Source organism: Trypanosoma rangeli (assembly GCF_003719475.1).
Source record: "Trypanosoma rangeli strain AM80 chromosome Unknown Tra_15.4_contig_00099, whole genome shotgun sequence".
Classification (NCBI taxonomy): domain Eukaryota; phylum Euglenozoa; class Kinetoplastea; order Trypanosomatida; family Trypanosomatidae; genus Trypanosoma; species Trypanosoma rangeli.
Window position 1 is genome coordinate 16516 of NW_021705845.1, and position 25991 is coordinate 42506.

The 25991-nt window shown below is 51.9% G+C and overlaps 11 protein-coding genes across 11 annotated transcripts, besides 23 other annotated features; all 11 read right to left on the bottom strand.

Annotated features, from left to right (window-relative positions):
* Nucleotides 1-62: a microsatellite.
* Nucleotides 63-169: 107 nt separating this feature from the next.
* Nucleotides 170-288: a sequence feature (A-rich).
* Nucleotides 289-342: 54 nt separating this feature from the next.
* Nucleotides 343-364: a microsatellite.
* A 98-nt stretch (nucleotides 365-462) lies between these two features.
* Nucleotides 463-482: a microsatellite.
* A 593-nt stretch (nucleotides 483-1075) lies between these two features.
* On the bottom strand, nucleotides 1076-2110 carry TraAM80_03698 (uncharacterized protein; the record flags this gene model as incomplete). The annotated part of the gene is made up of 1 exon (XM_029380651.1): nucleotides 1076-2110. One exon carries the CDS (start codon nucleotides 2108-2110, stop codon nucleotides 1076-1078), a length of 1035 nt encoding a protein of 344 aa, XP_029239445.1.
* Nucleotides 2111-2439: 329 nt separating this feature from the next.
* Nucleotides 2440-2467: a microsatellite.
* A 66-nt stretch (nucleotides 2468-2533) lies between these two features.
* Nucleotides 2534-2566: a sequence feature (A-rich).
* A 347-nt stretch (nucleotides 2567-2913) lies between these two features.
* Nucleotides 2914-2934: a microsatellite.
* A 72-nt stretch (nucleotides 2935-3006) lies between these two features.
* On the bottom strand, nucleotides 3007-3516 carry TraAM80_03699 (uncharacterized protein; the record flags this gene model as incomplete). Its single annotated transcript, XM_029380652.1, has 1 exon — nucleotides 3007-3516. One exon carries the CDS (start codon nucleotides 3514-3516, stop codon nucleotides 3007-3009), a length of 510 nt encoding a protein of 169 aa, XP_029239446.1.
* Nucleotides 3517-3728: 212 nt separating this feature from the next.
* Nucleotides 3729-3773: a microsatellite.
* Nucleotides 3774-4493: 720 nt separating this feature from the next.
* Nucleotides 4494-4515: a microsatellite.
* Nucleotides 4516-4633: 118 nt separating this feature from the next.
* On the bottom strand, nucleotides 4634-7495 carry TraAM80_03700 (putative copper-transporting ATPase-like protein; the record flags this gene model as incomplete). The annotated part of the gene is made up of 1 exon (XM_029380653.1): nucleotides 4634-7495. One exon carries the CDS (start codon nucleotides 7493-7495, stop codon nucleotides 4634-4636), a length of 2862 nt encoding a protein of 953 aa, XP_029239447.1.
* A 1052-nt stretch (nucleotides 7496-8547) lies between these two features.
* Nucleotides 8548-9537, bottom strand: TraAM80_03701 (copper-transporting ATPase-like protein; the record flags this gene model as incomplete). The annotated part of the gene is made up of 1 exon (XM_029380654.1): nucleotides 8548-9537. The coding sequence occupies one exon, from the start codon at nucleotides 9535-9537 to the stop codon at nucleotides 8548-8550; it is 990 nt and encodes a 329-aa protein (XP_029239448.1).
* A 390-nt stretch (nucleotides 9538-9927) lies between these two features.
* TraAM80_03702 (uncharacterized protein) lies at nucleotides 9928-12552 on the bottom strand (the record flags this gene model as incomplete). The annotated part of the gene is made up of 1 exon (XM_029380655.1): nucleotides 9928-12552. The coding sequence occupies one exon, from the start codon at nucleotides 12550-12552 to the stop codon at nucleotides 9928-9930; it is 2625 nt and encodes an 874-aa protein (XP_029239449.1).
* Nucleotides 12553-12787: 235 nt separating this feature from the next.
* TraAM80_03703 (uncharacterized protein) lies at nucleotides 12788-13924 on the bottom strand (the record flags this gene model as incomplete). Its single annotated transcript, XM_029380656.1, has 1 exon — nucleotides 12788-13924. The coding sequence occupies one exon, from the start codon at nucleotides 13922-13924 to the stop codon at nucleotides 12788-12790; it is 1137 nt and encodes a 378-aa protein (XP_029239450.1).
* A 44-nt stretch (nucleotides 13925-13968) lies between these two features.
* Nucleotides 13969-13985: a microsatellite.
* Nucleotides 13986-14138: 153 nt separating this feature from the next.
* Nucleotides 14139-14165: a microsatellite.
* Nucleotides 14166-14191: 26 nt separating this feature from the next.
* Nucleotides 14192-14223: a microsatellite.
* A 468-nt stretch (nucleotides 14224-14691) lies between these two features.
* Nucleotides 14692-14771: a sequence feature (A-rich).
* A 676-nt stretch (nucleotides 14772-15447) lies between these two features.
* On the bottom strand, nucleotides 15448-16716 carry TraAM80_03704 (glycoprotein 96-92; the record flags this gene model as incomplete). Its single annotated transcript, XM_029380657.1, has 1 exon — nucleotides 15448-16716. The coding sequence occupies one exon, from the start codon at nucleotides 16714-16716 to the stop codon at nucleotides 15448-15450; it is 1269 nt and encodes a 422-aa protein (XP_029239451.1).
* A 246-nt stretch (nucleotides 16717-16962) lies between these two features.
* Nucleotides 16963-16990: a microsatellite.
* A 132-nt stretch (nucleotides 16991-17122) lies between these two features.
* Nucleotides 17123-17163: a microsatellite.
* Nucleotides 17164-17188: 25 nt separating this feature from the next.
* Nucleotides 17189-17230: a microsatellite.
* Nucleotides 17231-17330: 100 nt separating this feature from the next.
* Nucleotides 17331-19625, bottom strand: TraAM80_03705 (uncharacterized protein; the record flags this gene model as incomplete). The annotated part of the gene is made up of 1 exon (XM_029380658.1): nucleotides 17331-19625. The coding sequence occupies one exon, from the start codon at nucleotides 19623-19625 to the stop codon at nucleotides 17331-17333; it is 2295 nt and encodes a 764-aa protein (XP_029239452.1).
* A 90-nt stretch (nucleotides 19626-19715) lies between these two features.
* Nucleotides 19716-19736: a microsatellite.
* Nucleotides 19736-19759: a microsatellite.
* A 33-nt stretch (nucleotides 19760-19792) lies between these two features.
* Nucleotides 19793-19821: a microsatellite.
* A 91-nt stretch (nucleotides 19822-19912) lies between these two features.
* Nucleotides 19913-21580, bottom strand: TraAM80_03706 (putative dynein assembly factor 3, axonemal; the record flags this gene model as incomplete). Its single annotated transcript, XM_029380659.1, has 1 exon — nucleotides 19913-21580. One exon carries the CDS (start codon nucleotides 21578-21580, stop codon nucleotides 19913-19915), a length of 1668 nt encoding a protein of 555 aa, XP_029239453.1.
* A 27-nt stretch (nucleotides 21581-21607) lies between these two features.
* Nucleotides 21608-21642: a microsatellite.
* A 270-nt stretch (nucleotides 21643-21912) lies between these two features.
* TraAM80_03707 (WD40 repeat-containing protein SMU1) lies at nucleotides 21913-23748 on the bottom strand (the record flags this gene model as incomplete). Its single annotated transcript, XM_029380660.1, has 1 exon — nucleotides 21913-23748. The coding sequence occupies one exon, from the start codon at nucleotides 23746-23748 to the stop codon at nucleotides 21913-21915; it is 1836 nt and encodes a 611-aa protein (XP_029239454.1).
* Nucleotides 23749-24133: 385 nt separating this feature from the next.
* TraAM80_03708 (PHD and RING finger domain-containing protein 1-like) lies at nucleotides 24134-25558 on the bottom strand (the record flags this gene model as incomplete). The annotated part of the gene is made up of 1 exon (XM_029380661.1): nucleotides 24134-25558. The coding sequence occupies one exon, from the start codon at nucleotides 25556-25558 to the stop codon at nucleotides 24134-24136; it is 1425 nt and encodes a 474-aa protein (XP_029239455.1).
* A 32-nt stretch (nucleotides 25559-25590) lies between these two features.
* Nucleotides 25591-25619: a sequence feature (A-rich).
* A 67-nt stretch (nucleotides 25620-25686) lies between these two features.
* Nucleotides 25687-25726: a microsatellite.
* A 256-nt stretch (nucleotides 25727-25982) lies between these two features.
* Nucleotides 25983-25991: part of a microsatellite that runs on past the window's edge.

The following is a 25991-nucleotide window of genomic DNA, read 5'->3' on the forward strand; positions in this document are numbered from 1 at the left end:
AAAAAAAAAAAAAAAAACAAAACAACGACNGTAAAAAAAAAAAAAAAAAAAAAAAAACAAAACGGAAAACTAAGAACACACTTTTAATTACTACCGCCATTTCTCAGCAGAGTGTCGTATGCGTCGTTCCATCCACTTGTCCAGAAGAAGATAAATTCGGTGCGCAGGCAAAGAAAAAGAACACAAAACAAATAAAAGCAAAACATCGGGAAAATAGTGGAAAGAAAAAGAACAACAATAAAAACAAAAATATATATAAATAAAGTGATGACAAAAAAAAAAAAAAAACGTTACACAGCACTCTTACGGAACGCTCTTTTTCCGTTTTGCGCCTCCAACACCTTTTTTTTCTTTTTCTTTTTTTCATCCCCCCCCCCCACCGCTTCCGTCATGTTGTGCCCGTGTGCTATACTAGGCTAGTCCCATTTTTCCAAACTCCAAAGGGCAATATAGCCTCTCAGCTTATTATTATTATTATTATTCTCTCTCTTTTTGCTCCACCAATGTAACGAGGCATTGCTTTTAAATATATCGCATATATATGTGATCCTTTTTTGTTTTTCTGCCTTTGTTTTTGTTTTCAACAACTTCTGCGTTTTATTTTCCGTCTCAATCCGCATACGGGTTGCAGAGCACAGCAAGGCGGATGAAGTAGAGCAACCCACATCCAACAAGAGGGGCGACCGTCGCTTCCCATAACGATGTACCCCATGCGCAGCGCGCGGCAAAAGGTTTACGCCGGGCCCACCACGCTACTTGTGTGTGTCGCATTTCCCCTATACTCAGCGCGTTCCTGCTACCTCGTAAACAAACACAGTCCTTGTCCCGGACCCCAATCATTTTCTTCAAAAGGCCCATGTTGCTGACTCCTCTTATTATTATTTTTTCCTTGTTTTGCCTTGCCACCTTCTTTTTACGAATCTTCACACTCTCCCGTTTCCTTTCTTTAATTCTTCCCCCCATTCCGGATTCATTACACTTCCCTATGATTTGCCGTGACGCATGCTCACAGCGTGGCTCGCGGAATACACGTCCGATATACATCTCACATACTCGCATGCTTGACGTGAGGTATTCACGGCAGTGGTGTTGCCAGCGGCGACGACGAGGTCATGACCCACGCGTTGTTAGGAGATTCCCAGGTAGTGCTAGCACTACTCAACGAATGCACTGAGGTCCCGCGTGAATAACAGCAGGGATGACAGGAGCCCATATCTGTGGAATCCACCTTGATGTCCTCCACCACCATTGCGTCCCGCGGCAGCTTCGCCTGCTTAGACAGATACGGTCCCCTGAGTGCCACGTACTCACAGAGGCCATCCACCTCCTCAGAGGAGCGGGCAAACCAGGCTCCACCAATGTCAAATAGAATGCGTTTATGCAGCTGACGCACCAGCCCGCGTTCAGCTTCGCTCTGCAGGTGCATGATGAAACAGCCACTCCCTCGACCTTCCACTGTGAGGACACACGCACCAGATGTGCGCCGAATAAGCCAAATCAGCTCTGCCTGTGTTGTCTCAAACCGCACTTGACCAACAAAAAGAGGAAAAGTCGTTCTCGCAGGCGGCTGTGGCGGTGGTTCAAAGGGTGCAAGTTGAGGAAATTGAATGAAACGACATTTGCCATGCAACGCACGGTGAACAACTGTGCTTGGTAATGGATCTTGCAGTAATGCGTTTGTATTGAACCCCGTGCGCGACGCAGGCTCCACTCCAACCCCAGGAGCACCATCAACCATGGGACTACTTATTCCACTGCCGCACGAATTTAATAAATCTACAGGGGAACCGCGTACTGAATGCGTAAGCATGGCTACAAGAGGCGACCGTCGACCGGTACCGCGCGTTCGAACCTGCACCTGGATATTACATCCCTCAAGCTGCTCTGCAAAGTCGTCCACGTTTGTCATCTCCGCCTGCTCCATGGCTGTGTAGGCAGGATGTACAGGGCTACGGAGGCCTCCGCAAGTTTTAGTGTTCTCACGCCGCGCCGTGGCCAAAGACCCACATTCCACCATGTCAACGCTGCCGCTGACATTTGTCCCTTTCGGATGCGTCTCTGCTGTGGCAGGATCCAACACCGACTTAATGGGATTCACCTTTGGTAGCATCTTCCGCCGGCGTCCTTATGAATTTACTTCCACCTGTTCCCCTTTTCCTCTTCTGCTTCTTTTGCGTGTGCGTGTGTGCTACGATACCTTGTTGGCGCACTGCTTCGTTACAAAATACGTGCACCGTCCACGCTCACAGTGGTGTCTTGTCTGAGGGTGTCACGTATGCGCAAACGCGTAAAGATGTCGTGCGGTAACGGCTCCTACGCGGTGATCTCCTCCTTATGTAGCCCTTTGGGTTTCGCCCAACTTCGGCAGAGCACACTCCAACCCGTGACGTAGCCGCCCTCACTGACAAAGGAAACAGAGACACAAACAACCCTTCTCAGAAACAAAAAAAAACAAAACAAAACAAAAAACTTAGTTATCCATGACAACAGCAGCAGGTATCCTTCACGGCGGGAGACAAACCGCAACAAACTGAAGAACAAACAAAAGCAAAAAAAAAAAAAAGAAGCATCTTGGGCAAAAAATTCCTACAAAAGAAAACCTTCAGCTAACAGTGACACCGCCTTCTTCCCAGAATACTCCTAGTTACTTCTATCCGTCCCAACAACGCCTCATCCACGCCCTCGCGCACAACCCCAACCGCTCACACTGCCAGCACAGCCCTTACGAGTGCGCGCCAGGGTAGCGGACAAACAGGTTGCAACAACAACGCAGGAAAATAAAAGAAAAAAGAGACAGAAGGTGAAGAATACGTACACCACATCAATTACTGCGTCCAACGCCTGCGGTAGCACACCCCAAACACGGCTGCTATAGCTGGAAAACTTTCCCACCTCCGTGGAGACTAAAAAAGTTATATATATATATATATATATTTGCTTGTTTCCACCACCAGCTCACCATGTTGTCTGTACCACCTACGGCCGCTAAAGACCTCGTCTGTTTTCCTAGTAGGCGTAAATACTTCGCTGCGAGGGCGGAAGGGTTCCCTTAATGTTTACCGCAAGGTACTCCTCAATTTTGCCGGTGTTGAGAAAGCGGCGCATCTGTTCTCCAAACACCGTGTTCTGCTTCACGTACTGCTGCATGCGCCGTTTCTCCTGGTGGTGCTCGAGGGAAACAAAAAGCAGGTAGGTGGGGACCCCGGTGAGCAACACACGGAAGTAGCCTTGCGGGGTGTAACGCCAGCGCGAGGTCAACGTCTCCAGCACAGTCTGCTTGACCTGCGCGTCCACACCAACGTCGAAGAAGTGGGGAAGGCCATACTGCCGCTTCAGCGTAGCGGTCCCCGCGGTGTAGAGCACCAGTGACCCAAACAACGCTCCAGTGAGGACCATGTTGCACTGACGCCACCACTGGCGGTTCTTCTCAATTTCCCAATCGGAATCCGTCTGGAACTTTCGCCATCGCAGCATCCACTCGTCAAAGTACTGCAGCTTCAGTTCGTACTTCGTCATCGCTTCACAGTCAACGGTGCTCGCTAACTCGACAAGACCCACACGCACGCACACAGACAACTTCAGTCACAAGGAGAAAAACAAAATACTCCTACAGAGCAACAAAATAAAAAAAAGAAGATCAAAACAGACGGACGCGCACAACGCCCCGAAACAAAGCTGCTGCACCGAGAGCTAAAAAACAGGAACAATGCAACTGAGGCATAGACCAGACAACAACAACAACAACAAAAAAAAGAATGCGCAACAAAAAACAATGCGGTAAACCCATGCATCCCCCGTGCGCAGCAAAAGTGGCCAACGCGTGCTTGCTGGCACCACTGAGCAAGCAGCACATGTGAAGGACGCACCGAGACACGCACCCACAACGGCGGCTCACGCCGAACCGCATGACATGGGGGACATGTCTCCACGCGCAACGTCAGTTGGCCACCGAAAAAGGCATGCGAGGAGGCAATGAAATGATATGCAAAAAAAAAAAAGGAATGGACGATGGAGAATGGAAACGTACAAACTATCTGCCCCTCACACCCCCCGGCAGTTCGAACAGCAACCCACCAGCAGACACCACCATCAAAAACAAAGAGCATGAAAAAACACCCAAAACTCTCCTCCTGCGGTTCGCCCGCGGTAGCGGAGGCCGTCAGCCTCCCTGGAAGTGCGCGCACAACTCGGCGACAGCTGCCGAGTCCGAGGTCTCGTCACCCCCCACCCCCCTCCCCATCATCCGCGACACCGGGGTGCATCCGTGCCGGGCCCCGCCGTGCAGCGCGCCTTAACCTCGTGCTAGGCCTTCTAGGTATTCTTCGTCGCGCCAAGCGTCGGGGAAGGGCATTGTGTTTGTGTGGTGAGTGCTGTTTTGCCTACGAGCTTTACTGCAGCGGCCACCGTCAAAAGGAAAAGAAATGATGCTCCCCTCAAATGACTGTACTCCAAAGGAACGTAAATCAGTAAGAAATGACAATAATATGGTGTGGATATATATATATATATATATATTAAAACCTCATGTTAATACAATTAAAACTAGTGCAATATTCATCTTTCATCGATAATATAAATATATAATTTCCAAGATATAATAGACTGTTTCTGTTTTGTTCCTTTTTACCCTTTTCTACTGCTGTGACGGCGGGACAAACTGCTCTGGCCTGTAGGGTCTAAAACACTTAATTGACAGGCTGGACAGAAGAACAGTTATGCTGGAAAGCACCATTGCCGCACTAGCCAGTATGGGCGGTAACCTCACATGGAGGAAAGGGTATAACATTCCGCTTGCAAAAGGAAGTATGCATAAATTGTAGCCAAATGCCCATACAAAATTGCCGTATACGCGTCGGACAGTAGCGACGGAAAGAGCCTGCAGGTTGAGGATATCAACGAGGCTGTTGCTTACAAGCACTGCATCCGCAGCTTCAATGGCGATTTGAGTTCCAGCACCAAGAGCAATCCCAACATCAGCCTGTGCCAGCGCCGGGCTATCATTGATTCCGTCACCGACAAAGATGACGCAGTGACCCTCCGACTGCAGTTGCCGTACTATGCTGGCTTTTGTTGGCGGAAGCGTCTCAGCGTAGACGTTTTCGGGTGGGATACCAACTGTATTTGCCACACGCACTGCCACATTCTTGTTGTCCCCTGTTACCAATAGTACATGGATGCCCTGTTGATACAAAACGTTTACGATCCTTGAAGCCTCCTCCTTGGGCTGGTCCGCGAGTGCAACCACAAGCCGCGCCACACCATCCACGGCGCCGATAACGATGGTTCTGCCCTGGCTATTCTGCTGCCGCATTGCCTGTTCAACTTCTAAGGGAACCTCCACCTTGGCCCTCCGCATCATCGCAAAATTGCCGACATGCACCCGCACCTCGGCTCCGGCGGGTCCACGACGAATAACGGCCTCAACACCAAGGCCACTGTGGGTTTTAGAAGACACCACATCGTACACGACCTCCGGGCCCACCTCAGAAATCCCTTTGACCAGAGCCTTTGCCACAGGGTGGCTTGAGAGCCGCTCTACAAACCCCACCATCTTTATGACCTCATCGACGTTGTCACCCCAGCACATCCTAAAGACAACCTCCAACCGCCCATTGGTGATGGTGCCCGTCTTGTCAAAGACAATGCAGCGAGATCGGTGCACGGCCTCAAGCGTTTTCCCAGACTTTACCAAAATCCCCGTCTTCGCTCCGACGCCGGTACCCACCATGATGGCAGTCGGCGTTGCAAGCCCCAAGGCACAGGGGCACGCCGCCACCACGGAAGCAATGAAGAATTCAAACGCAAACATGACGATGGTCTCCTTCTCCCTGCGCCACATCGGCGGGTACATATTGAAAGCACCAAGAAAAAGCCAAATAAAAAGGACAGTCACTGCAAAGCCGATAACAAAAGGAACAAAATACGCGGCTATTCTGTCGGCAATGCGTTGAATTTCGGGTTTGGTGTTCTGTGCCTCTTGTACGCAGCGCAAAATCTGCGACAGCATCGTTTCATCCCCAATTTTGTTTGCCTCCACCACCAGCATTGCCGTCATGTTTGTTGTCCCCCCAATCACGGTAGAACCTGGGCCTACTGTCTTGGGGACAACCTCACCCGTCACCATCTGCTCATCCACATCTGAGATTCCCTCCACAACGGTGCCGTCGACAGGCATCCGGTCCCCAGCTAGCACGCGGAGCCGCATTCCCTTTTCCACCATCGAGGACGGTATTGTTATGTCACCTTGCGCGGTTACAACGATGGAGACAGGCGGCGCCAAGTTCATTAGCTCAATGAGTGCATCGCTTGTACTGCGCTTTGCCTGCGCCTCCAGAAAACGCCCCAGCAGCATAAAGGTAATTAGCATACCCGCGGCATCAAAATATGTGACTAAATGACGCTCCGTCAGAAGCATCATAACACACGCCCCCAGAGAGTATACATAGGAGCAACCAGATCCAATGACAACCAGCGTATCCATCGTACTCTCCCCGTGCCGCAGGCTCCGCCATGCATTGTAAAAGAACACAGAACCATAGTGGAAAACAATCAGTGTCGTCAAAGAGAGCTGAACAAGATCCAACAAAAACATCTTTCCCGTGTTATTCATCACATTGGTTGTCGCCATGAGGAACATAACAAGTGCCAGCGGCGTTGACAGCACCGCGGCACCCACAAAGCGCGCCTTGTGCTCTGCAATTTCTCTTGTTCGCTCCAAGGCCTCCCGCATATCATCAACAAACACCCCATCTGAGGCGCAGTCCAACTCCGACACGGCGACTGTATATCCCATGGAGGCAATTGCCTCCCCGACACACAGAAGAACATCCTTCCGGTCCAACGTCACCACACACTCCCCCGTCAAGAAGTTGACGGTGCAGTCCTTTACGCCACTTAAGCGCTGGATGTACATCTGAACCCATGCCGCAGACTCCGCTGATGATAGCCCACCTATAATCAGCTTCTGCTCAATAAAACCTGAAGAACTTCTTCGCGACTTGTTCTTGTTTCCTCGTAACCACCGCAGCCTAACACGGTATCCCATACCACCAATTTCGTTCATTAAATCTCTGGTCGTCAACAGCTGAGAATGATGCAGAATGAGGGCAGTCATCGTCGCAAAGTTTACCGTCACCTTCTCCACACCGTGCAGACTCCGCACGTGGGACTCAATCCGTGCAGCACACGACACGCATGACATGCCTTCAATAAGAAATTGGCTTTCCACAGGAGCATCTACGGCAATAACATAGCCAAGTGCGGTGATGGCGTCGTAAAACTTCCTCCCGAGCGTCTCACGCGTCCACGGCGTCTTTACGACAATCGTCGCATCCTCCTCCCTGACGGTGACGTCGAGCACAGACACCCCAGGCAGCGAAGACAGTGCCAGCTCCACCACACTCTGGGAAGGACGAGGTGACGTTGCGGCAATGCGGAACTCGTACGATTGCACGTCTCTACCGTCGCCGCCAGCTTCGTGGCTCGCACCCGTCATTTCAAAAGCGTCCAACAACAATCGTCACACGGCGAACAAACAACAGCAGCAAAACAGCAATAGAAAACGGTAACCTTGGCCCAGGTAGCGGAAAGTGTGACTACAACCAAAGAAGCAAACAATAAAAAAAAACCATGCCAAGTGCATGACGCAAACACACAGGAGAAAGAGCAGCCCGAACACCGGCAAGGCAACAACACATAAACCTCACCTACACGCAAATGCCAAAAACACACACACGAAACGGCGGACACCCGTACAAAGACAACCAGGCACTACGATAATACAGAAACTTAACAACCTCCGTGTGCAGCAAAAGTGGCCAACGCGTGCTTGCTGGCACCACTGAGCAAGCAGCACATGTGAAGGACGCACCGAGACACGCACCCACAACGGCGGCTCACGCCGAACCGCATGACATGGGGGACATGTCTCCACGCGCAACGTCAGTTGGCCACCGAAAAAGGCATGCGAGGAGGCAATGAAATGATATGACAAAAAAAAAAAAAGGAATGAACGATGGAGAATGGAAACGTACAAACTATCTGCCCCTCACACCCCCCCCCCCCGGCAGTTCGAACAGCAACCCACCAGCAGACACCACCATCAAAAACAAAGAGCATGAAAAAACACCCAAAACTCTCCTCCTGCGGTTCGCCCGCGGTAGCGGAGGCCGTCAGCCTCCCTGGAAGTGCGCGCACAACTCGGCGACAGCTGCCGAGTCCGAGGTCTCGTCACCCCCCACCCCCCTCCCCATCATCCGCGACACCGGGGTGCATCCGTGCCGGGCCCCGCCGTGCAGCGCGCCTTAACCTCGTGCTAGGCCTTCTAGGTATTCTTCGTCGCGCCAAGCGTCGGGGAAGGGCATTGTGTTTGTTGTACCTCTTCGGATTCCTGGTTTTGACATAAGTAAAATGACAATGTATGTGGTGACCATATTGGCGCAGCCTCGTCGTGATTGTGAATGCAAATCGTGTTGGTGTTGCACCAATGTAGCATGCACACTGCCAATCCGCGCTTGTCGTAGATGTATTTCAGGGGTGTACAAACAATTATGGTAAGAACGAGTTGTGTGCTGTGGTGTTGAGTAGGGCGCTTCCATTGTTAGCGGCCAGTTGTAGGAGGAAGTCCATTTCCCCCACAACCAGGTCTGCTCGTATGCGATGGATCACTTCAGCGCATATGACGGAGTTCAGGAGCTGTCCAGTCGGTAAACGTCGCTTTCCTGTGACCCATTCGTACAGCAGAAAGATACGCTTGCGCACTGAAAATGCGTGCTGCTCTGCTCGTTCAAGACGTTCCTTGGCTCTAAGTAACTGTGCTTGCCGTGCTTGCTGCTCGCGCTTACGCTGCTCGCGCTGATGCTGCACCTGCTGTGCCACGTACAAGGCAGATTCACTCATTTTGTCGTCCGCAGAGCGTTGCAGCTGCGACGCCGCAAGGATGAAGGTCATTGGAACGTAACACGGAAGGAAAATGGCAACGTAGTTGGACTGAAGCCAAGATGACAAGGTTTCCATCAGTGATGAAATGGTGGAGCAGGCGGAATTGCCCCCGACGATGCGCAGCATCAATCTCCTAAGTAGGCTGTGGACGTCCTTGACGCTTGCAGAGCAGATGCCCGTTAACGAACACACGGCAACAACGTCGGTATATGACACGTAAGAAGAAGACTGCAGCCCCAGTGTGGAGCGCGCGTCCTCCGCAGGGCTTGCGGCTGTTTGCGCGCTCAGGATTTCTTGGAGCCTGTGTCGTAGTGCGAGGTTGCGTGCGGCCGCCTCTTTGTGCTTTTGCGCGGCTATGTGTGCGCGGCTCTGCGTCAGCAGACACTGTGCGCTCCTCTCCGTAAGGAACATTAGTTCCACTTGAAGCTCTTTGAGACGAAGAAGGTGGCCCATCAGCTGCTGCTCCCGCACCTCATGGTGCAGTAGTCGCGATACCCCTGGCAGCTGCGCAGCATCAAAGCGGGGATGATCACCAAAAGTAGTGAAAGGCCTCAACGCAGCCTCCCTGCCGTCACATACGGATTCATACTGCGCCATTTACTCGCTATCCTCGCGAGTAAGAAGATACCCACTGGTTCCCGTCTGTCTACAGTCCTCGTTTTTTCCACCTCAGTATAATGAAATAACCACAAGAAGGACCAAAGAGGAAGGTGGTATAAGAAAAAAGGAAGTCAAAGGAATAGTGCTAGCTCACAGCAATCATAGCAGTGAGAACCAGGGCTGGATTTCCGCCACAAAACAAAATTGGTGATGGCGACGCCGCGCCTCTTCCTTCACGCCATCTCCTTCAAAGTACTCTCTCCCTCTCTCATTTTTTGTTTTCGTATGTGTGTGGGTGGATTGTTGCAGATGCTTTTTTTTTCTTTTCTCCTTCCCCCACCCCCTTTTTTTTTACCGTCATTCCTCATCTTTCCTCACAGTGAACACCTAGCGCTTCTCGGCGTCATCGCTGTCCAGCGCATCCTGCAAGGCATCCACAGTGTAGCCATGCGCGTCGGCACCATCGGAGGCCTTGCGCACCTGTACACCCTTCACTTCCAACCACATGTCCATAGGTGTGACAAACAGGCTCTTCTTCTTCGCTTCACGATACTTCTCGTAGAGTTCCCGGCTTCGCTTCTCAATCCGATCATGGTCAATGAGGGAGTAGTGCGCCTTACTCTGACCACTAGGCTTTCGCACCTTTAGCTCGACGGAGGGCCAGTACTCTTCGCCCAGTTGTGCCTTCCGCGCGTCCGCCAGGAGCTCCGAGAGCTTTAGCGAGCCAAACGTCATGTTATCTGCCTGATCCTCGTACTTGTCGGAGTCCAGCATCAACACCCCCATGCCAACGCGTCCGCCCGCCAGGATCCTCAGCCGACGTTCGGTTTGCGTGTCCACAAAAGGCACACCATTGGCATCTAGACGCTTGAGGTCGTGGATGCGGCAGCGCAGGGAAACGTTGCGGTTGTGCACGTCCACCATCCGCTGGTACCAGCCCTGCCAGTCATACCGCTTGTACTGCAAATTGTTGTAGTGCTCGACAAAACCCACTTCTGTGGGAACGTTAAATTGGAATGGCTCCAGTCCAATGGGGCCAATGCGACGCCGAGATCGCTGCGCCATCGCGGCCAAGCCCGACTGAGGAACATACGCAAGGCGTATGAAAATAAAGAGCATATATCTTAGTGCACTCATGGAATCCTTCATGGCTGCGGGGTCAATCACACCAGCTCGCACCCAGTTTGGGTGGCGCTTAGCGACTGCCTCCAGCACGCACGCAATCAACTTCTCATCCATAGCCGGCCGCCTCACAAGTCCCTTGTCTCGTATCAATGATGCCGCGTGGTCTAGCTCTGTCATATCCACACCCAGTTGACGGATAATTTCACACGTCTGATCCACATTCTTATAGGAGGAGAGTTCCTTCAAGATGCGATCTATCTTAAGTTTTTTGTTGAGTTCTCGCTCCTCACGTATCGCAATGATGTCTTGAAGCTGATCCACGTACTCGTCGGAGAACAAGTGGCGTGACGCGCCCTTGGCGCCAATCGCGTTTTGAACCAGCTTATGAATGGCCACCAGCACGGTCTGGTCACACAGCAGCATTGTCGCCAACCGCCGCCAGTTGTTTGTCCAGTCCACGCTTTGCATCACGGCATCCCAGTTCATGGTGGTGGTGACGGAGATGCCTAGGATTTTGGCGACCGTGTCACGCACGGCAGCGTCGGTTCCCGCCGTGAGAGACGAAAGCAGGGTTTTCACCTCACCCCTGCTTTCAAAGCGCGCCACTGCATCCGCAACGTCGTCTTCAAGAATTTTTTGATTACTGTTCATCGCCTCGCAAAGGGAGACGTCACGGCTGAGGTCGTGCAGCCCGTGCTCCCGAAGCAGCTTGGAGAAGTTGTTAGAAGTGGGGGACTGCAAGAGCGCCTCCACTGTCCTAGCGACAAAACGGCGCTTCACCACCGGGTTAAGCAGCTCCAGATGGGGGCGACCCTGTACCGCGTGCGAGGAGCGAATGCCATCGCTCAGGCTTGATGCCGACTCCTTCCACTCCCCTGACGCCAGTCCGTTGCTCTCATGGATGCACACAAGCGTTAAAAAGAGCGCAACTGGGGCCGTCACATCGGGAACACGCACCACATCTTCCTGCATCACCGACTCCCAGGCAAAACGAAGCGATTCGGGTGTGCTGTCACCAAAAAGAGCCGCCTTGTGAGTCTTCACTGCGTGGAAAAAGACTTGCCACACGGCGTCCCCAAAGCCAAAATAGGCCCCGTTACTCATGACATCAATCAGATGCTTTTGAATGTAATCGTTGCGTCGCAAAATGGTTTGGCGTCGTAGCGCCTCAATTGCCAGGGCACCTTCCACTCCACCTGATGACATGCTTTGCATCTGCTGTAAAGCCTCTTTACAGATATGTGACAATTTCGATTCAAACGTGGAACGATCACAAAGGTATTGCAATTGCAGTGCATTGACCTCATCTGTTAGCGTTTTCCATAGTTTTATGAGTTGCTGTCGATCTACGCCCTCAGAGACCAACTTTGGTAATCCAACCTCTTCAAACCGCGACAGTAAAGACTCCGCCGCAGAAGACAAAGGTGGTACATCAGGAACTTGCAGTTGCTGCAAATAAATTATGAGCCGAGGGTATTGGTCGCTAAACCAGTACTGCATACTTTCCCATCTTCTGTCAAGTGTGGTGCATTCGTCTACGGTGGGGGCCACAGTGCTATGGGCCTGCGAGACGGTAGATTCCGGCTCTCGGCTCACCTGGTTGGGCAACGTCCGCACATACGGGTCCTTCTCACCCGTTCCAGTCCCTTCATGCACTTTCGTGCGGAACAAATCCGCCGCCGGAGCCGCAACCGTCACAGAGTTCGGAAAATTAGCGGCGGAAGGTTGCGCCACCGAAGTATGCTGCACAATGCCTGCCCCGTGGGTGCCTAAAATGAGACGCTCACGTCCCTGCACCTGACGGAGTCCTCGTGTTAACGAATAAAAGCGCACAGGCCACCCGTCGCTTCGTCGACGTAACGGCAACGGACGCCGTGTACGCAGCATCTACGCCTTGCAGCCACGGAAGCCTCCTATACACACACAAAAAAAAAAGCAACAATAAAGGACCCCGCATCAGATAAAATAAACAAACACGCACACATCATCATCAACCCACAGCCCCCAACTGCCACCCAAAACCAAGTCTCACCCTGGCCGTATGAACGCCTCGTATAAAATAAATATTGCACAACGTCAATCACAAAAATGAATAACTTCCTCCTTTAGTTTAAACAATCATTCAAAAAAGGATTTGGCTTGCGAAGCAGAACCATTGGAAGCTCGTCATATTAAGGGGATCATAACATCCCCATAACTGATGTTTGACCTCAATGTAAAGGGCCTCGTTATATCCCCCGCCCTTCAGGAGGATTAACCCAAACAAAAAGCTGCACTGCACCGACCACTGAAGCATAAAAAGCGTCAGAACCTTCAGCAGCGCCGCCTTCGCAAATTCGGCGGCTGGGGTTAAGCGTCGACTTATCCGTCCTCTAGGCGGTGACTGCATCGTGGAATAGGTGCACCTATAATAAAGGCGGCGCACCACCATGTGGAGCGCCCACAAAGGCACAAACACCCATAGAAAAGAGGCCAAGCCGGGCAAACAGAATACCAGCAGCGCGGGAAGGAGGACGGCACCAAAGACGATGAACGCGACTCCCTGAATCATCACCGTGCCAAGATCTTCCAGCTCCAGTCTGGAAATGTGGCCAAGCACCTCCACAATGAGCACCGCGTCTGCTGGCTCCTCTGGCTCCACAACTACCACCGGCGCCCCACTCTCGTGGTCTAGCGGGAGTAGCCATCTTGTGGCGTACTCCAGAACGGGGGCCAGCAGTCCGCTCATCAAGTTTGCTGCGGAGCACACAACAAAGCGCTCCCACCCTCCCCCGTAGTCATAGTGGTACTGCAGCACCAACAGCATGACCAAGCTTTTTGCCGATGCTATGAGCATGTAGGTTGGGTTGTACACAAACACCATACGCTGTGCCTCGAGGCGCACGGACTGAAAGGACTCTAGCAGCGTGCTGTCTACCACTGATACCACCGGCATAGGTGGAGATGCACCAGCAGCTGCTTCACAACCATTCAAAAACTCTCTCTTGTAAGGCCCCAACGTTGAGGTCCAGTGCCCAAGCAAAGGATCAATTTCTATTGGTGTGAGCTCGGTAGTAGCGTCGCAAATGCCATCAGTCTTCTGTGACAATTTTGTGCTAACATGAAAGATTCTTTTCAGGTTGTCCTTGTATTGAAGACAATTAAACAATACATTAAGAATGCAGCCGGAAAAGCTAGATGCTAGCAAAACTGAGCAGGGGGGAATGAGAACGGCATCTGCAACTGTTGAGAAGATATCCACAGACGGCTTCGCTAACATGAATTCGCAATCTGCTCCCCCCTTTTTTTTTGATTTCGTATGCTTGTGTGTGTGTGTGTGTCTTTTGATGCTTCGTTGTTGGCTGCTTGAACTCACAAGAGGACACGAACTTCGCGACAAGGACGGAAAAAAAACAATAACGCAAACATGAAAGAACACGCACGCATGAAAGGGGCACATTACAGAAGCGGAGGAATCATAAGGAAGTGAACGGCACGAATACACACAACACAACACAACAGCGTGCACTAACATCCAGCCACATTGATATATATATATATATATATATATATATATATCGTAGTCAGATGGGTACATATGCGGGTACAAAAAAGCACAAATCCTGTTCCTGGTGTTTGACTCGTTTTAAACCCACCCCAAAAGAGGAGGATTTGGGTGGTCCCTATGAACGCCTTGCAACAATGCCTTACATGGAAGACGTTGGATGGAAGAGACAGTCTCCCTCTTATTTATACAAGCGGATAAAGGACAGCAAAGGGGTTCACAGGTTAGTTCCATGTATCCAGCACCCCCCCCCCCCCCACTTAAAACACAATTTACCTCACAAACACATATGCAACACAAGTTAAGAGAAGAATACAAAAATCGCCTTTATGATAGCTGGACTCATTGACAACAAACGAAGCGGCAACCCGTAGGGGCCCCGCTACTGTTGTACACCCCCGCGTAGAGGGCAGCAGAGGGCAGAAAAACATACATCGCACTTCCCCCGCGGCATCGTTTGGAAGGGGTGTTGGGGGGGAAGTAAAAAAAAAAAAAAAAAAGGCAAATAAAGAAATCAAGAGAAAACATAAAAGCAACGCAATAACAACAAAAACAAACAAACGACCATCTTCTACTGAGCGTCCATCTCCAGTCAGAAAGTTTTTCATTTCTTCTCTTTGAGAGGTTTCTGTCAGTGAGAAAAATATACTCTGCATAATAAAAAAAAAAAAAGCCCAACAGTGCGAAAGCCGATAAACGGAAAAAAAAAAGAAAAGACAAAAACGACAACATCAACACACACAAACGCAGGCGCAGGCGCAGGCGCAGGTAGGCACCACCACAAAACCGTCTTCTTCGTGTTCTTCCACCCCCTCAAAGCAAAACACAAACAAACAACATATATATAAACTCCTTTTCTTCCAAGCAGCAGGACGCCCTTAAACGTACCGATGAGTCAAGAGAGAAATAAATACCCAGAGAGAAAGAGGACTAAATTCGACCATTTCTTCCTTTTCTGTTGTTGGTTTGTGTGTGTGTTTTTTTTTCCCCGTCGTTTCCAAAGAAAAAATCGGTTGCGGAGGTCGTTCCTCCGCTCCCACCACTTTACGGCAGCAACAAGCACGGAATAATGTACATACATTTTTTATGCCCTTTTAGGGAGGCCAAGCAATCACGCGGACTCCCATAGCTCATGCCCTAAAGTGCCGTTAATAAGGAATAGTGCCCAAGCCGTGTAGCGCATGAGACCGGGGTACAACCGATACCTCTGCAAGGAAGAATACCAGCACTGCGGCTGGTCATAGGCCGTGAACGAAGGGTATCCTTGGCAGAAACAATTCTTTTCGATTCCTCAGAGGCCGTATTTTATCATCCGCTTGGATGGCGTTTTGTAGTTGCATAATGACGCGATTTGCCCGATCGTTCCATCTACAATAGTTTTTGACCAGAGCCTCCTGGCGGCGCTGGAGCTCGAGGTCCTCTGCTCGCTTACGGTGCTCTTCTAAATCACGCGTAACAGATTCACCCACCCCTTGACCTCGAGCCTCACGAATACTCTTCGCAGCTTCACCGCGTCGTCTTTTTTCACGTGCCATCTTTATGATATCTTCGTTGCGCTGAACTCGCTTATCAAGTAGAGCCATATAATTTTCTCGCTGTCTTTCAATGCGATTTTTGCGTGTGTGGGCTCGAAGCTGTATTTCGTATAATCGGGCAGCCTTCTCCTCTTCGTACCGCGCCTTCTGCCGCTCTTCCTTCTCCTTCAACTCCTTCACAAGCGCCTCATGGGGTTTGTACCGCGTTGTCGCCTTGCTGACGCCATCGTCCGTGGCGCTTCTGTTGTGAGAAAGACACCGCACAAAGTTGCGCGTGCCGCTCTCTCGCTGCCATGGCACGTCAGCCTCCATCTGTAGCTTTGCAATCTCCTCCTCGTGACGCATATACGCAAGTCTTTTTTCACGCCTTGCGGCCTCTTCCTCCTGCTTCCGGTACTTCACAACTTCGCGGGAGTGCTCCATACGCAGCCGCGCCTTTTCTTTGTGTTTCTGGATGCTGCGTGCCCGCTCTTCTTTTAGGCGGGCTAGACGTTTCTCCCGCTTCTCGCGTTCTGCCTCCGCCTTCTCAACCAGCACCGCCTGTGCATTCAGGGCGGAGTTCTTGTACGACTTTATTCGCTCACCCACAATTTCGTTTCTTTGGTTGTAGTAAAAACGTTTTTCCTCCATCTGTCCAAGGACAAGTTTTTGTCGCCGCTCAAACTCCTTCCTGAGTTGAGCCATCTTCTCCTCGTAGAGTTGCAGCCGACGCAGCTGAAGATCGGCAAGCCGCTTCTCCCGTCCCTCCCTCGCAAGACGCTGCTTCTCACGAATGCAGTGCTCCGCCTCCTCAAGGGCGCCCTGGAGCTCAGTAATACGCTTTTCGATGAACACACAATGCTCGCTGGAGGGGGGCTCACTGCAGGCCTCACTCAAGATGTTCTCCAGCTGGGCGCATATAATTTCGTATTCGCGCCGGCCTGGTGATGGGCCCGCGGGACTGCCGCCGCCAAACGTATCCCTGCAGATCATGGAGAGTTTCACACCCGCAGCTTCCGCCAGCTTTCTGTACTGTTAATTAACTCCCTCACACAAACGATGGAGTCGGTGGGCAAAAAACACAACACGCGAGAATCAACGAAAATACAAGAAAAACAAAGAAACAAAACAACACACATATTGCAATACGGGTGCGGGTTATGTTCAAGGATGCAACAAAGTCCACCATTTATCTTTTTTTTTCTTTCTTTTTCGCTTTTCCCTCTCCACCTTCTTTTAATATATATATATATATATATGCATTTATTCAAATGCCTGGATGTTGTTTCATTTGGGATTTCAGTCCGTTGCCATAGGCCCACACTTCCCAGTAATTCCACTGCAAAAGAACACGCCCCCTCCCTCAAAACACAGGAAGTGCGTAGTTGCCTCTATGGGGTATATATATATATATATATACACCTTCTATCTATAGATTTACTTACCTTTCCAAATAGACACGCAGATAATAATAATAATAATAATAATAATAATAATAATAATAATATATATATTATGATATCGAAGCGGGAAAACAACAACAGTGGAAACAGCAACAACAAAGCGCAAAGACGTAAAAAAAAAAAACTAAATAAAACAGGCGAATACTACCGCCTATCTCTATACTCTCGAAGTTGTCGTAGAATAAGCTCTCGACCAAACTCCGAGAGGGCTCCATCGCGGCCAAAAGCTGCGTGCTCAGAAACGACATCGCGATACACACGTGGAGATGGCGCTTCTGCAACTGCAACAGATTCGCGAGTCCGCATCTTTCGAGGTCTGGGATAGGCGGCAGCAGCGTCGTCCGAGCTGCGATCAGATGCGACTGCAGGAACGCTACGGGAGGAATGATCTTTGCGCGTCGAAAAACCCTCACCGTGGCCGGTGTAGCTTCGGTGTGCTTTTCCCCCTCTACAACGCTTATAGGGTGCCTTAGCTGCGGGGGATGCTTCCACTATTGGCCCCGCAAAAGACGGCTTCGTGCGAGGATTGGACGATGCCAGGAGAGAGTGAGCAGCTACACTTTGCGGGAGTTTCGCCCTTGTATGAGCCCCACCAGCACCAGCAGCAGCACCAAAGAGGTCTTTTGTAGAGGCCAGCGGTAACGCAGCAGCCGTTCCTCCAGCGTGTTCTTCTCCTTCGAGTCTTTTCTCAATGTAAGCTCGACGCAGGGCGGCCGCTTTGGTCGTCTTCACATCCACGGTGTGATTTACGTGGCACTCTTTTGGTATCCGCCGTGGGGGAGGTGGGCGGAATGTGCACTGGCGCTGTTCCTCCTCCATCATTGCCTGACGTTTTTGATATTCCTCCTCCGTCATTTGCTGCGTTCGCTCCTCACGTCGGGCCCGCATTTTTTCAAGCTCCTCCGGTGATGGAATCTCACGCCTAAAGGTCGTCCTTCGTGCACCGTCCTGGACTCCACGGTCAGCGTCTGTGAGGCCGCCCCCCATTGTCGGTGCCCGCGGGGGAGGCGCGCGACCGAGGGGACTTACACCTGGATTGGGGAGCCCCTCCACGGCAGCCGTGCAAAGGGCAATAAAGCCGTTCTTATTCAGCCTGCCCGCGCCACTGGCTGCGAGGATGCTGCAAAGCTCTTGCGCCTCGGCGGACGAGAGCATCACCGCACCCGCCCTCACAAGCTCCTGCGCAGAGTGCTCCGTCACGCACCGCTGCGAGCCCTCACGGCTCTGCCGCTCTTTGTTTATGGCGCCTGACAGCAGCTCAAACTTGGCCGCAATAATCGACCGCCGACGCTCACGCTGCAGCAAACCCTGCAACCTCCGGACGTACTCCGACCGCATCAACTCCAACTCCTCCTCTCCCTGTTTGCTCGCAGTCTGCTGACGCAGTTGTTCGCTGGGCTTTAAATGGGCAGTGGGTTGCAGAAGTCGCTCCACCACGTTTTCTTTGACGTTTCCGCCCTCGCGCTGCTTCGCAACAATTCGCGCCGAGTTGACGCTCACTGTTGGTTTAAACGGAGGCGATGGACTCTGCGATCGCCGCCGCGTGCCTTCCTCTGGGTTCACTACAACACTGCAAGAAAAGAGGCGCTCCACCACAGCGTTGATCTTGTCCTCCGGCAGAGGCTTGTTGGACGGGTTCTTAAACAGCATGTGGCGCTCCAGCTGCTCCACAACGTAGGGCTGCACCTCCCGCACAAAGTGATTCCGCTCCTCATCGTGACTGTAGAGTTCACTGAAAACGTGAGAATCATGCGTGTGAGCAGAGGACTTCAACTTGGCGGCTCGAAGCGTTAGTGGGCGAAATGTGCACCCCTCCAGCTCTCGCCTAATATGTTCCTGCCGTTTCCTTGCCCGCCATTCCTCCTTCCGCATGAGCTCATCGTACACCCGATTCTGCGGCGCCAGCTCGGCGGGGCGTTGAATCTTCACCGCATACGGTGATAGTTTCGGCTTAAATGGGCACTCCCGCTCCACCTTGACCTTCTCCAAGATCATCTGTCGCATCTGCTCCACCGCCGCCCACTGCCGTTTTGCCAGCTTGGCCCGCATGGCGTCGTCGTAAAGATCAACGTGTCTGGAGCGCTGCAAGGTTGCCGCGTTTGGGGTCGAGTTGATCGCCAGCGTATCCTCGTGCGAGGTCGGCTTACTGGGAGTCACGTCCGTCAGCTGGGCCTGGAGGTCCTCGCGCGCCGGCTCAATGGGTGACTGGGTGGCGCTAAACACGTTCCGCGGTGAGGTGGTGCTGTCTTCGTTGTAGCGAATCGTGGATGGCGTGAGCTCCGTCACATCGGGGCGCTGTGACGAGATGAAAGAAAAAGGGTCGTAGCCACGCTCTTTTGCTGCCGCGGCGTGGAAGTTTGTGCTGATTGCATCAAACCAGCTGGTGGCGGTGGCTGCCGCCGGTTTATCGCGGAGGTTTATATCTATGGAATCCAACATAAAGACTTTGCCAGCTGCGGTGGAAAATAAAAAAAAAACAATGCCGGCAACTCAAGGAAAATGCACGGAGACAGACAAACAAACACACAGATATATATATATATATATATAGAGAGAGAGAGAGAGAAGAAAGAAACGAATCCAATCCAACAACGGTAAAATGAATAACACACACACACACACACACAGGCACGCAAAGATCATTTTCAGCGTTGTGTACTCATGTCTTCGTCGCATCCATCTCCTTTTCGCATTTATTTCTCTCGCCACACTTTGTCTCCTTTTGGTCACGTCTCCGGACGCCTTGGAGCGCGTGTCAAGGCCACCTGGTACGGCATTTGGTGACGCTCCAGGGCTATTTTCTGCGCCTTCATGCCGGGCGAGTCCTTATCGCACTTTGGCGGTTCAGGCTGATCCGCATGCAGCAGATTCGTGAGAGCATCGTTCTGCTCCCAGTTCGCCGCCTTGGCCATTTCGTGAATTTTGTTCACAAAAGCCGCCTTGGCCTCGTCGCGGGCATCAATGACAAACTTCGCCGTCTCCGCCACGACCACCGCATCTCTGCACATTGTGCACTCAAAGAAGTCCGGTGACATAAACTGCGTGCAGCTCGTCCCCACAAACGCCAAGTCAAACTTATTCTGCTTCCTCTTCCCCCGCATATGTTGTGTGAAACGTGTGAAGTCCAGCCCGATAAAGTGAAATTGCGCCCTCGGAAAGGTTGCCTGCTGGGTAACGTCGCTGGGCGTCCCTGGAGGCAGATGGTTGTAGTTCACGGGGTCGTCCCAGGCAAAGGCATGATCACTCCATGGCCAAGCATGCCCCGTCAGGAGGCCGTACAGCCACGCCCGCACATTATGCATAGAGACAACACCATTACCGTACTTGCATGTCCCATCAATCGTCTTTGCACGAATGTGCGTGTTTGCCGTCTGAGCGCCAAGCGCAAAGAAGGGACCGTTCTTCACGTCGCCAAGGTACGTTCCAACCCCTTTTGCGTTGAAGTGGCACAGCGTCTTATTTGGAACGGAGTAAGTGTACGTAAACCCCCGGCGAGGATTGATATGGGCTGCATCAAAGGCAATGCCCGTATTGCGCCACGTACGGTACTCGGCAAACTTGATAAGATTTGTGTAGTCGCGAAGATAAAAATTAAAGTCCCAGTCAATAACATTATCGCGGTTGTCGTAGCGTTCTGCCATCTCATGACGCACACGCCGCGACCACGACTCCTCGATGTTTGCCCGCGAGGTATCCTGGGCCCAATGCACAATTTGCTCCTCCACAAAGTCACGCTCCTTGAACTTCATCTCGGTAAAGGAGACAAGTCTGGCAAGTTCACCGTCCTCGTTTCTAAGCACGCGCAACAACCGCTGAGACACGCCTCGGCTTTGGGCAGAGGTGGCATCGCGCATCAGGGCGTTACCAAACACATCAAGAAACATCAATACACGCTCCTCCAGCTCATCCAGGGAGAACATGCTGTCCAGCAGCCACTGCAGGAAAAAGAGGTGGCGACAGTGTATTCGCAAGTTGGGTTCATAAACGTAGAAGTGGTACACCGGCGACGGTTGCGTGGTGGACTTGGACTTTACGTGTAGACTGGAGAGAGTGCGAAAGATGTGTCTAATATCGCAGGCCCCGCAGAGGAGAACACGCACTGTGTTGCTACCGTCCTCCCCCTCGTTTGCTCCAGCCGGTGTTCGCTGTTGTATCGCCGCAATCATGGCATCCATGTCAGCATCCGCTTCAGCGTCCTCCTTTGCCTGAGTCTCTGTCGCGGTTTTGCCTTCCGCTTGCTCCTCTTTGGTTTCCGCGTCACCCTCCCCTGCGTCTCTCTCCCGCCGCTCCAGCACCTCAGTGAAATCAATTGCAGGAGACCATCCCCACGCCAACTCGGTGCCAATCGCGTTGAGAAACTGCTGTCTATCGTCGTGGAGGTACCTGTAGCTCATGAAGGAGACTATTCAACAGGAGTATAAAACAAAAAAAATACAAACAAAATAACAACAACAACTATGCCCTGTACGCTACTAATTTTGTCCACATTACCAAGACACACATGCGCAGAAAAAAAAGGAAAAAAACAACAACAAAATAACGTGCAAGCGTAGATGAAGAACGCCTTAAAGAGAGGCAGCAGCCCACACATGTAGACAGTACGTAGAGAATAAAGAGAAAGGGGCGGCGCATTCCCGCTCCGTGTCATTGGCCCTATTTTCGAGTCTACGTGAGTCTCTCCTTGTGCATCCTCGTCTCAACGAGGACAGCGAGTTCGCCTGTCAGCTTAGCTCCAGGAGAGAACGTACATAGCGGAGAGGGAGGGAGAAAAGGCAAGTAGTGAAGTGGAGGTGCCAAGGATGTTGACCACATTTAAGTCCTCCACCTTCTCTCCGTGGTCCACCACCACGACAGAGCTCTCATCTGCAGGACGCAGTTCCATCCTACACCCGCCGGTTGCAGCTCCCCCACGCAACCGCCACGACATCTCCACGTTGTAGAGGAGGATCGTCCCCTCACGGTCCGTAAAAAAGAGCGAAAGCAGTGGGGTGGCGAGGGCGGGGGTTTGGATGACGCGCAGACACCCCGCATGCACCGGCCGCGGGATACAAATGCTGCAGTGCATCGAAACCACGACCGGATTTGTGGCATCACCCGTGAAACAAACACTCAAAAGCAAGGCCTGCTGTCCACGCGTCAGCACCAACACTTCACCCTCTGCCTCCTTATCCTCCACGGGCAGCAGCCGCATAGGAAGCTCCTCCTTCAGTGAGGTATGAATGGATCGAAGCGCACGGGCTGGTCCAGCTTGCCTCAACCCCGCGTTAGACACGGACCAAAAACAAAGCATCCCATTGTTTCCAGCAGAAACCACGCCCCTGGTCTTTCCCATCAACGAGCAGAGTGAAAGCACATACTTGGATTGATGTGCATCCGCTATCCGTTGCAGTGACTTCCCTTCACGGATGTCGAGCACCTGGATCACACCATCAAAGGAGCCAGAAACGACCCAAGCGTGATGGCCCGCGAGGGCGGGGTTTGGTGCGCCTGCAAAGATGAGGGACAACACACCACTACCGTGAACCTGTGAAAAGCGACGCACCAATTTTCGGGTTTCTGTGTTATAGATCTTCACACTGCCGTCCCGGTAGCCTACGGCGACCCACGTGGCACCTTCTTCCAGGGTATCAAGAGCCAGGCTCAAGACACCGTCGGTGTGCCCAACAGAGGCCACAATAGGTGAAGCGGAATCCACAGCTAAGAAATCCACCGTCCCGTCTGTCTTGCCAACAATGAGTGCCGCAAACGGGTCTCCGTTAGTGTCTGCAGTTGGAAGCATAGTCTGCACACATGAGATGGGTTTTTCAGCGTTGTCAAAGACGATTTTACGTCGAATTATCTTGGGACACTGAAGTGGGTAGTGCAGAAACATGGCGGGAGGCAGATTCGATGGTGCAGCAAAATCATTTGTGCGCTGTCGCTTTAGCGAGTTTGTTTTGGCACCATCACGATTGCCATCCCCGTCGTTCAGCAACCGCCATAACGCGGCGGGTAAAAAGCCGTTGTACGGCTCTGAGTTCCACGTGATGACTTCCTGCAACGTCCGCAACAACGCCTCCCGCTTAGCCTTTACCTCCACAGGTACTAGACCACTCCCAGGCGTATTCATATCATCTACAAAGCTCTTATTTTTGACGTCCAACGCCTGCTGCAACCGCGCATACCGAGCCGCAGAAGAGTGTTTCATGGCCACAAAAATGGGTGAATTGTGGAAAAAAGCCCTCGCCGCATGCACAAAGCCATGCAGCATCAACAGCTCCTCAAAGATGTGTTCGTACAGGTCAAACAACACTTCCATGGGGAGCAGCAGCGAATGTACGTATTTGGCAAGCACCGTGTCCCACTGCCCGTCAAGAACCGCGCGCTCTAGTCCGGCAGGGCTTGTAGGCGTCACGGAACTCCTTTTATCCGTGTGCTCCTTTGCATCCACAACGTCTATGATGTTAAATGGCACGCGTGACTCGTTCTGGAGCGCAAGCAAGGCATTCTTGTAGCCGTATGCCTGCAAAAAGGAGTATACGTGTCGCAGTACCTCCTCATGAGCAAGAACACCGTCCGCCATTGAATTCTGTCACAACTGATCCGCTCCGTCTCACCGCGCCTTCCACTCTCTCCTTGTCAAACACTGTGGATACCTAAAGAGCAGAGTTACCCTGCAAATGACTCGTGACGATTGTGAAACGATGAGAGAGAATGAGAAATAAAGTGTGTGCGTGTTGACAAGAAAAAGTATCAAGGATGAAAATCGGCCTTGGTGACGTAAATCAAAATATTTCTTGTCGTAGGTGCATTGCATTCAAATATCATTCCCGCAGTCGCAAAACCTCTCACACCCGCGCGAAGACATCATACCCACAGGAACACCTACGCCTCTGGAGAGAAAAACAACACAAAGACAGAACGCAAGACTGTGCCCGCACACATTCTTCCCCCATCCTCCACGCACTTCACCTCAGCCTCAGCTTGGCCCGGCGAGAGGCAACAATTCTCGCCAACTTCGCTAAGGCAGCGGATTCTCGCTGCGCTTGCACTTTAAGAAGACGCTCCTTTCTCAGACGGGCATCGGCTAGTTTGGCCTCTATGCGTGCTCGGGCCATACGTCTGCCCTCCGTCATAGCTTGGGTGTAAAGGTCGTGCTCACGTTTTGCCCTCTCAGCCTCTGAAGGCAACGACACAACCACAATGTTCCCATTATCGCCCAGCGACAGCTGATTTTCCTGTACAAGCCTATTTCGGCGAAGAATAGGAAGCAGCTCCAGGGCCAGGCGACGCGCAAGAGCTTCTTCCTCGCGGCGTCGCGACTCAGGGTTTAAGACATCAAGAATCCCAGCACGGTCCCAAGGCAGGTTAGCACTACCACGAGACCGTTTATGTCGCTCTTCGGTGGACCCAAGCAAAACCGGGTCATACAAAGGATCCCCAGCTTGGCGTTGCTGACGAAGACGTGTATGATGTTCCTGGTGTGCTTGTCGTTGCAGAAATAGCTGCAATGCAGCCTCTGCGGAACGGTGCAACACGTCATCTTCACCCGGTAACGGCGGCGATAGTCTCCCATCCCCTCCTGCCTCGTAGGAGACATCGCTTGTTTGCAGCGTGCAACTAATTTTTGACGTCCGTGTTTCCGCAGGTACACGTTGGGGTGTTCCTGCATGCAGTCTAGGGCTGCGCTCAACTGCTGCTTGCAGCCAGGCGGGTGGGGCGACGTAAACTTTTTTTGCGCTTGTTTGGGACGGAGGGGCCGATGCTGGGTGGGATGCAACTCGAGTTACACTATCCGTGTCATTAGCCTCAGGCAATGGAGGTTCATTGGCGACGGCCGTCAGTGGCAAGAACGGTGCCGAAGAGGTGGAAGAGGACGCGACGGCAGCTGGAGCCGGTGCACGAATAAGCGTGCATTGGGGGCAAAAATACTCCTCTGGCCGCTCTACGAGGTTTACACAATCGAGGTGGACCGTATTTGAGCATTGCCGACGATCACAAAGAATCATTCGAATCGCATTGTCACTCTGACCGCACACATCGCACACAGGCCAGCTAGTCACCGACGCACTACTTCCATTACCATTACTTTCACTTTCATCTCCCTCCCCCTCTTCTTCTTCTTCCTCCTCCCAGAGTTTGTAGTTTCGCCGCCGCACCTTCGTGGTCTCCTCTGCACCTGCCGCATCCACGGTGAAGATGCGAGTAAACCGGGCCTTGCAGTGAGGACAAACATTTGTGCTCTTCGCCCACTCCTTGATGCAGTAGGCACAAAAAACGTGACTGCAGGAGTTTAACCGGCCGCGTGGGTTATCGGAGGGATGAAGCCTTGTGAAGCAGATGCCACACATGTCATCTCCAGCGGCCGGCTCGCTGGGAGCCCCATCCACCATCTGGACAGAAACAAGACGGGGATGCACTATAAAAAAAAACAAACAAACAAACACGCACACATGAAGTAAAACAGTAAAAACAAGCAGATACGTTAGCAAAAACCAAAACCCTGCATGGTTGCGGAATGCTTTGTCTTTTCCTTTTCTTTCTTTTACTTATTGTCTTCTCAGCGCAATTCGACGTCCCGCACAGCAGCCACCGTTGGACCACACCTTCGTCCCCACAGAGTGGAAGTGTGGAACCGTGTCCCTGGCTCCCCATGTGAGAGAGAGGGACTACAGTAAAGGAAAAACACAGTATATATATATATATACCCCTCCCCCAGCGAGGAAGACGCCAATGGTAACACAAATCCACAAGATAGCACACTACTGACAAACACGAGTAGTCAAGAAATCTATTGTTGCGGCGGATGCTTACAGTCCGTCCCCA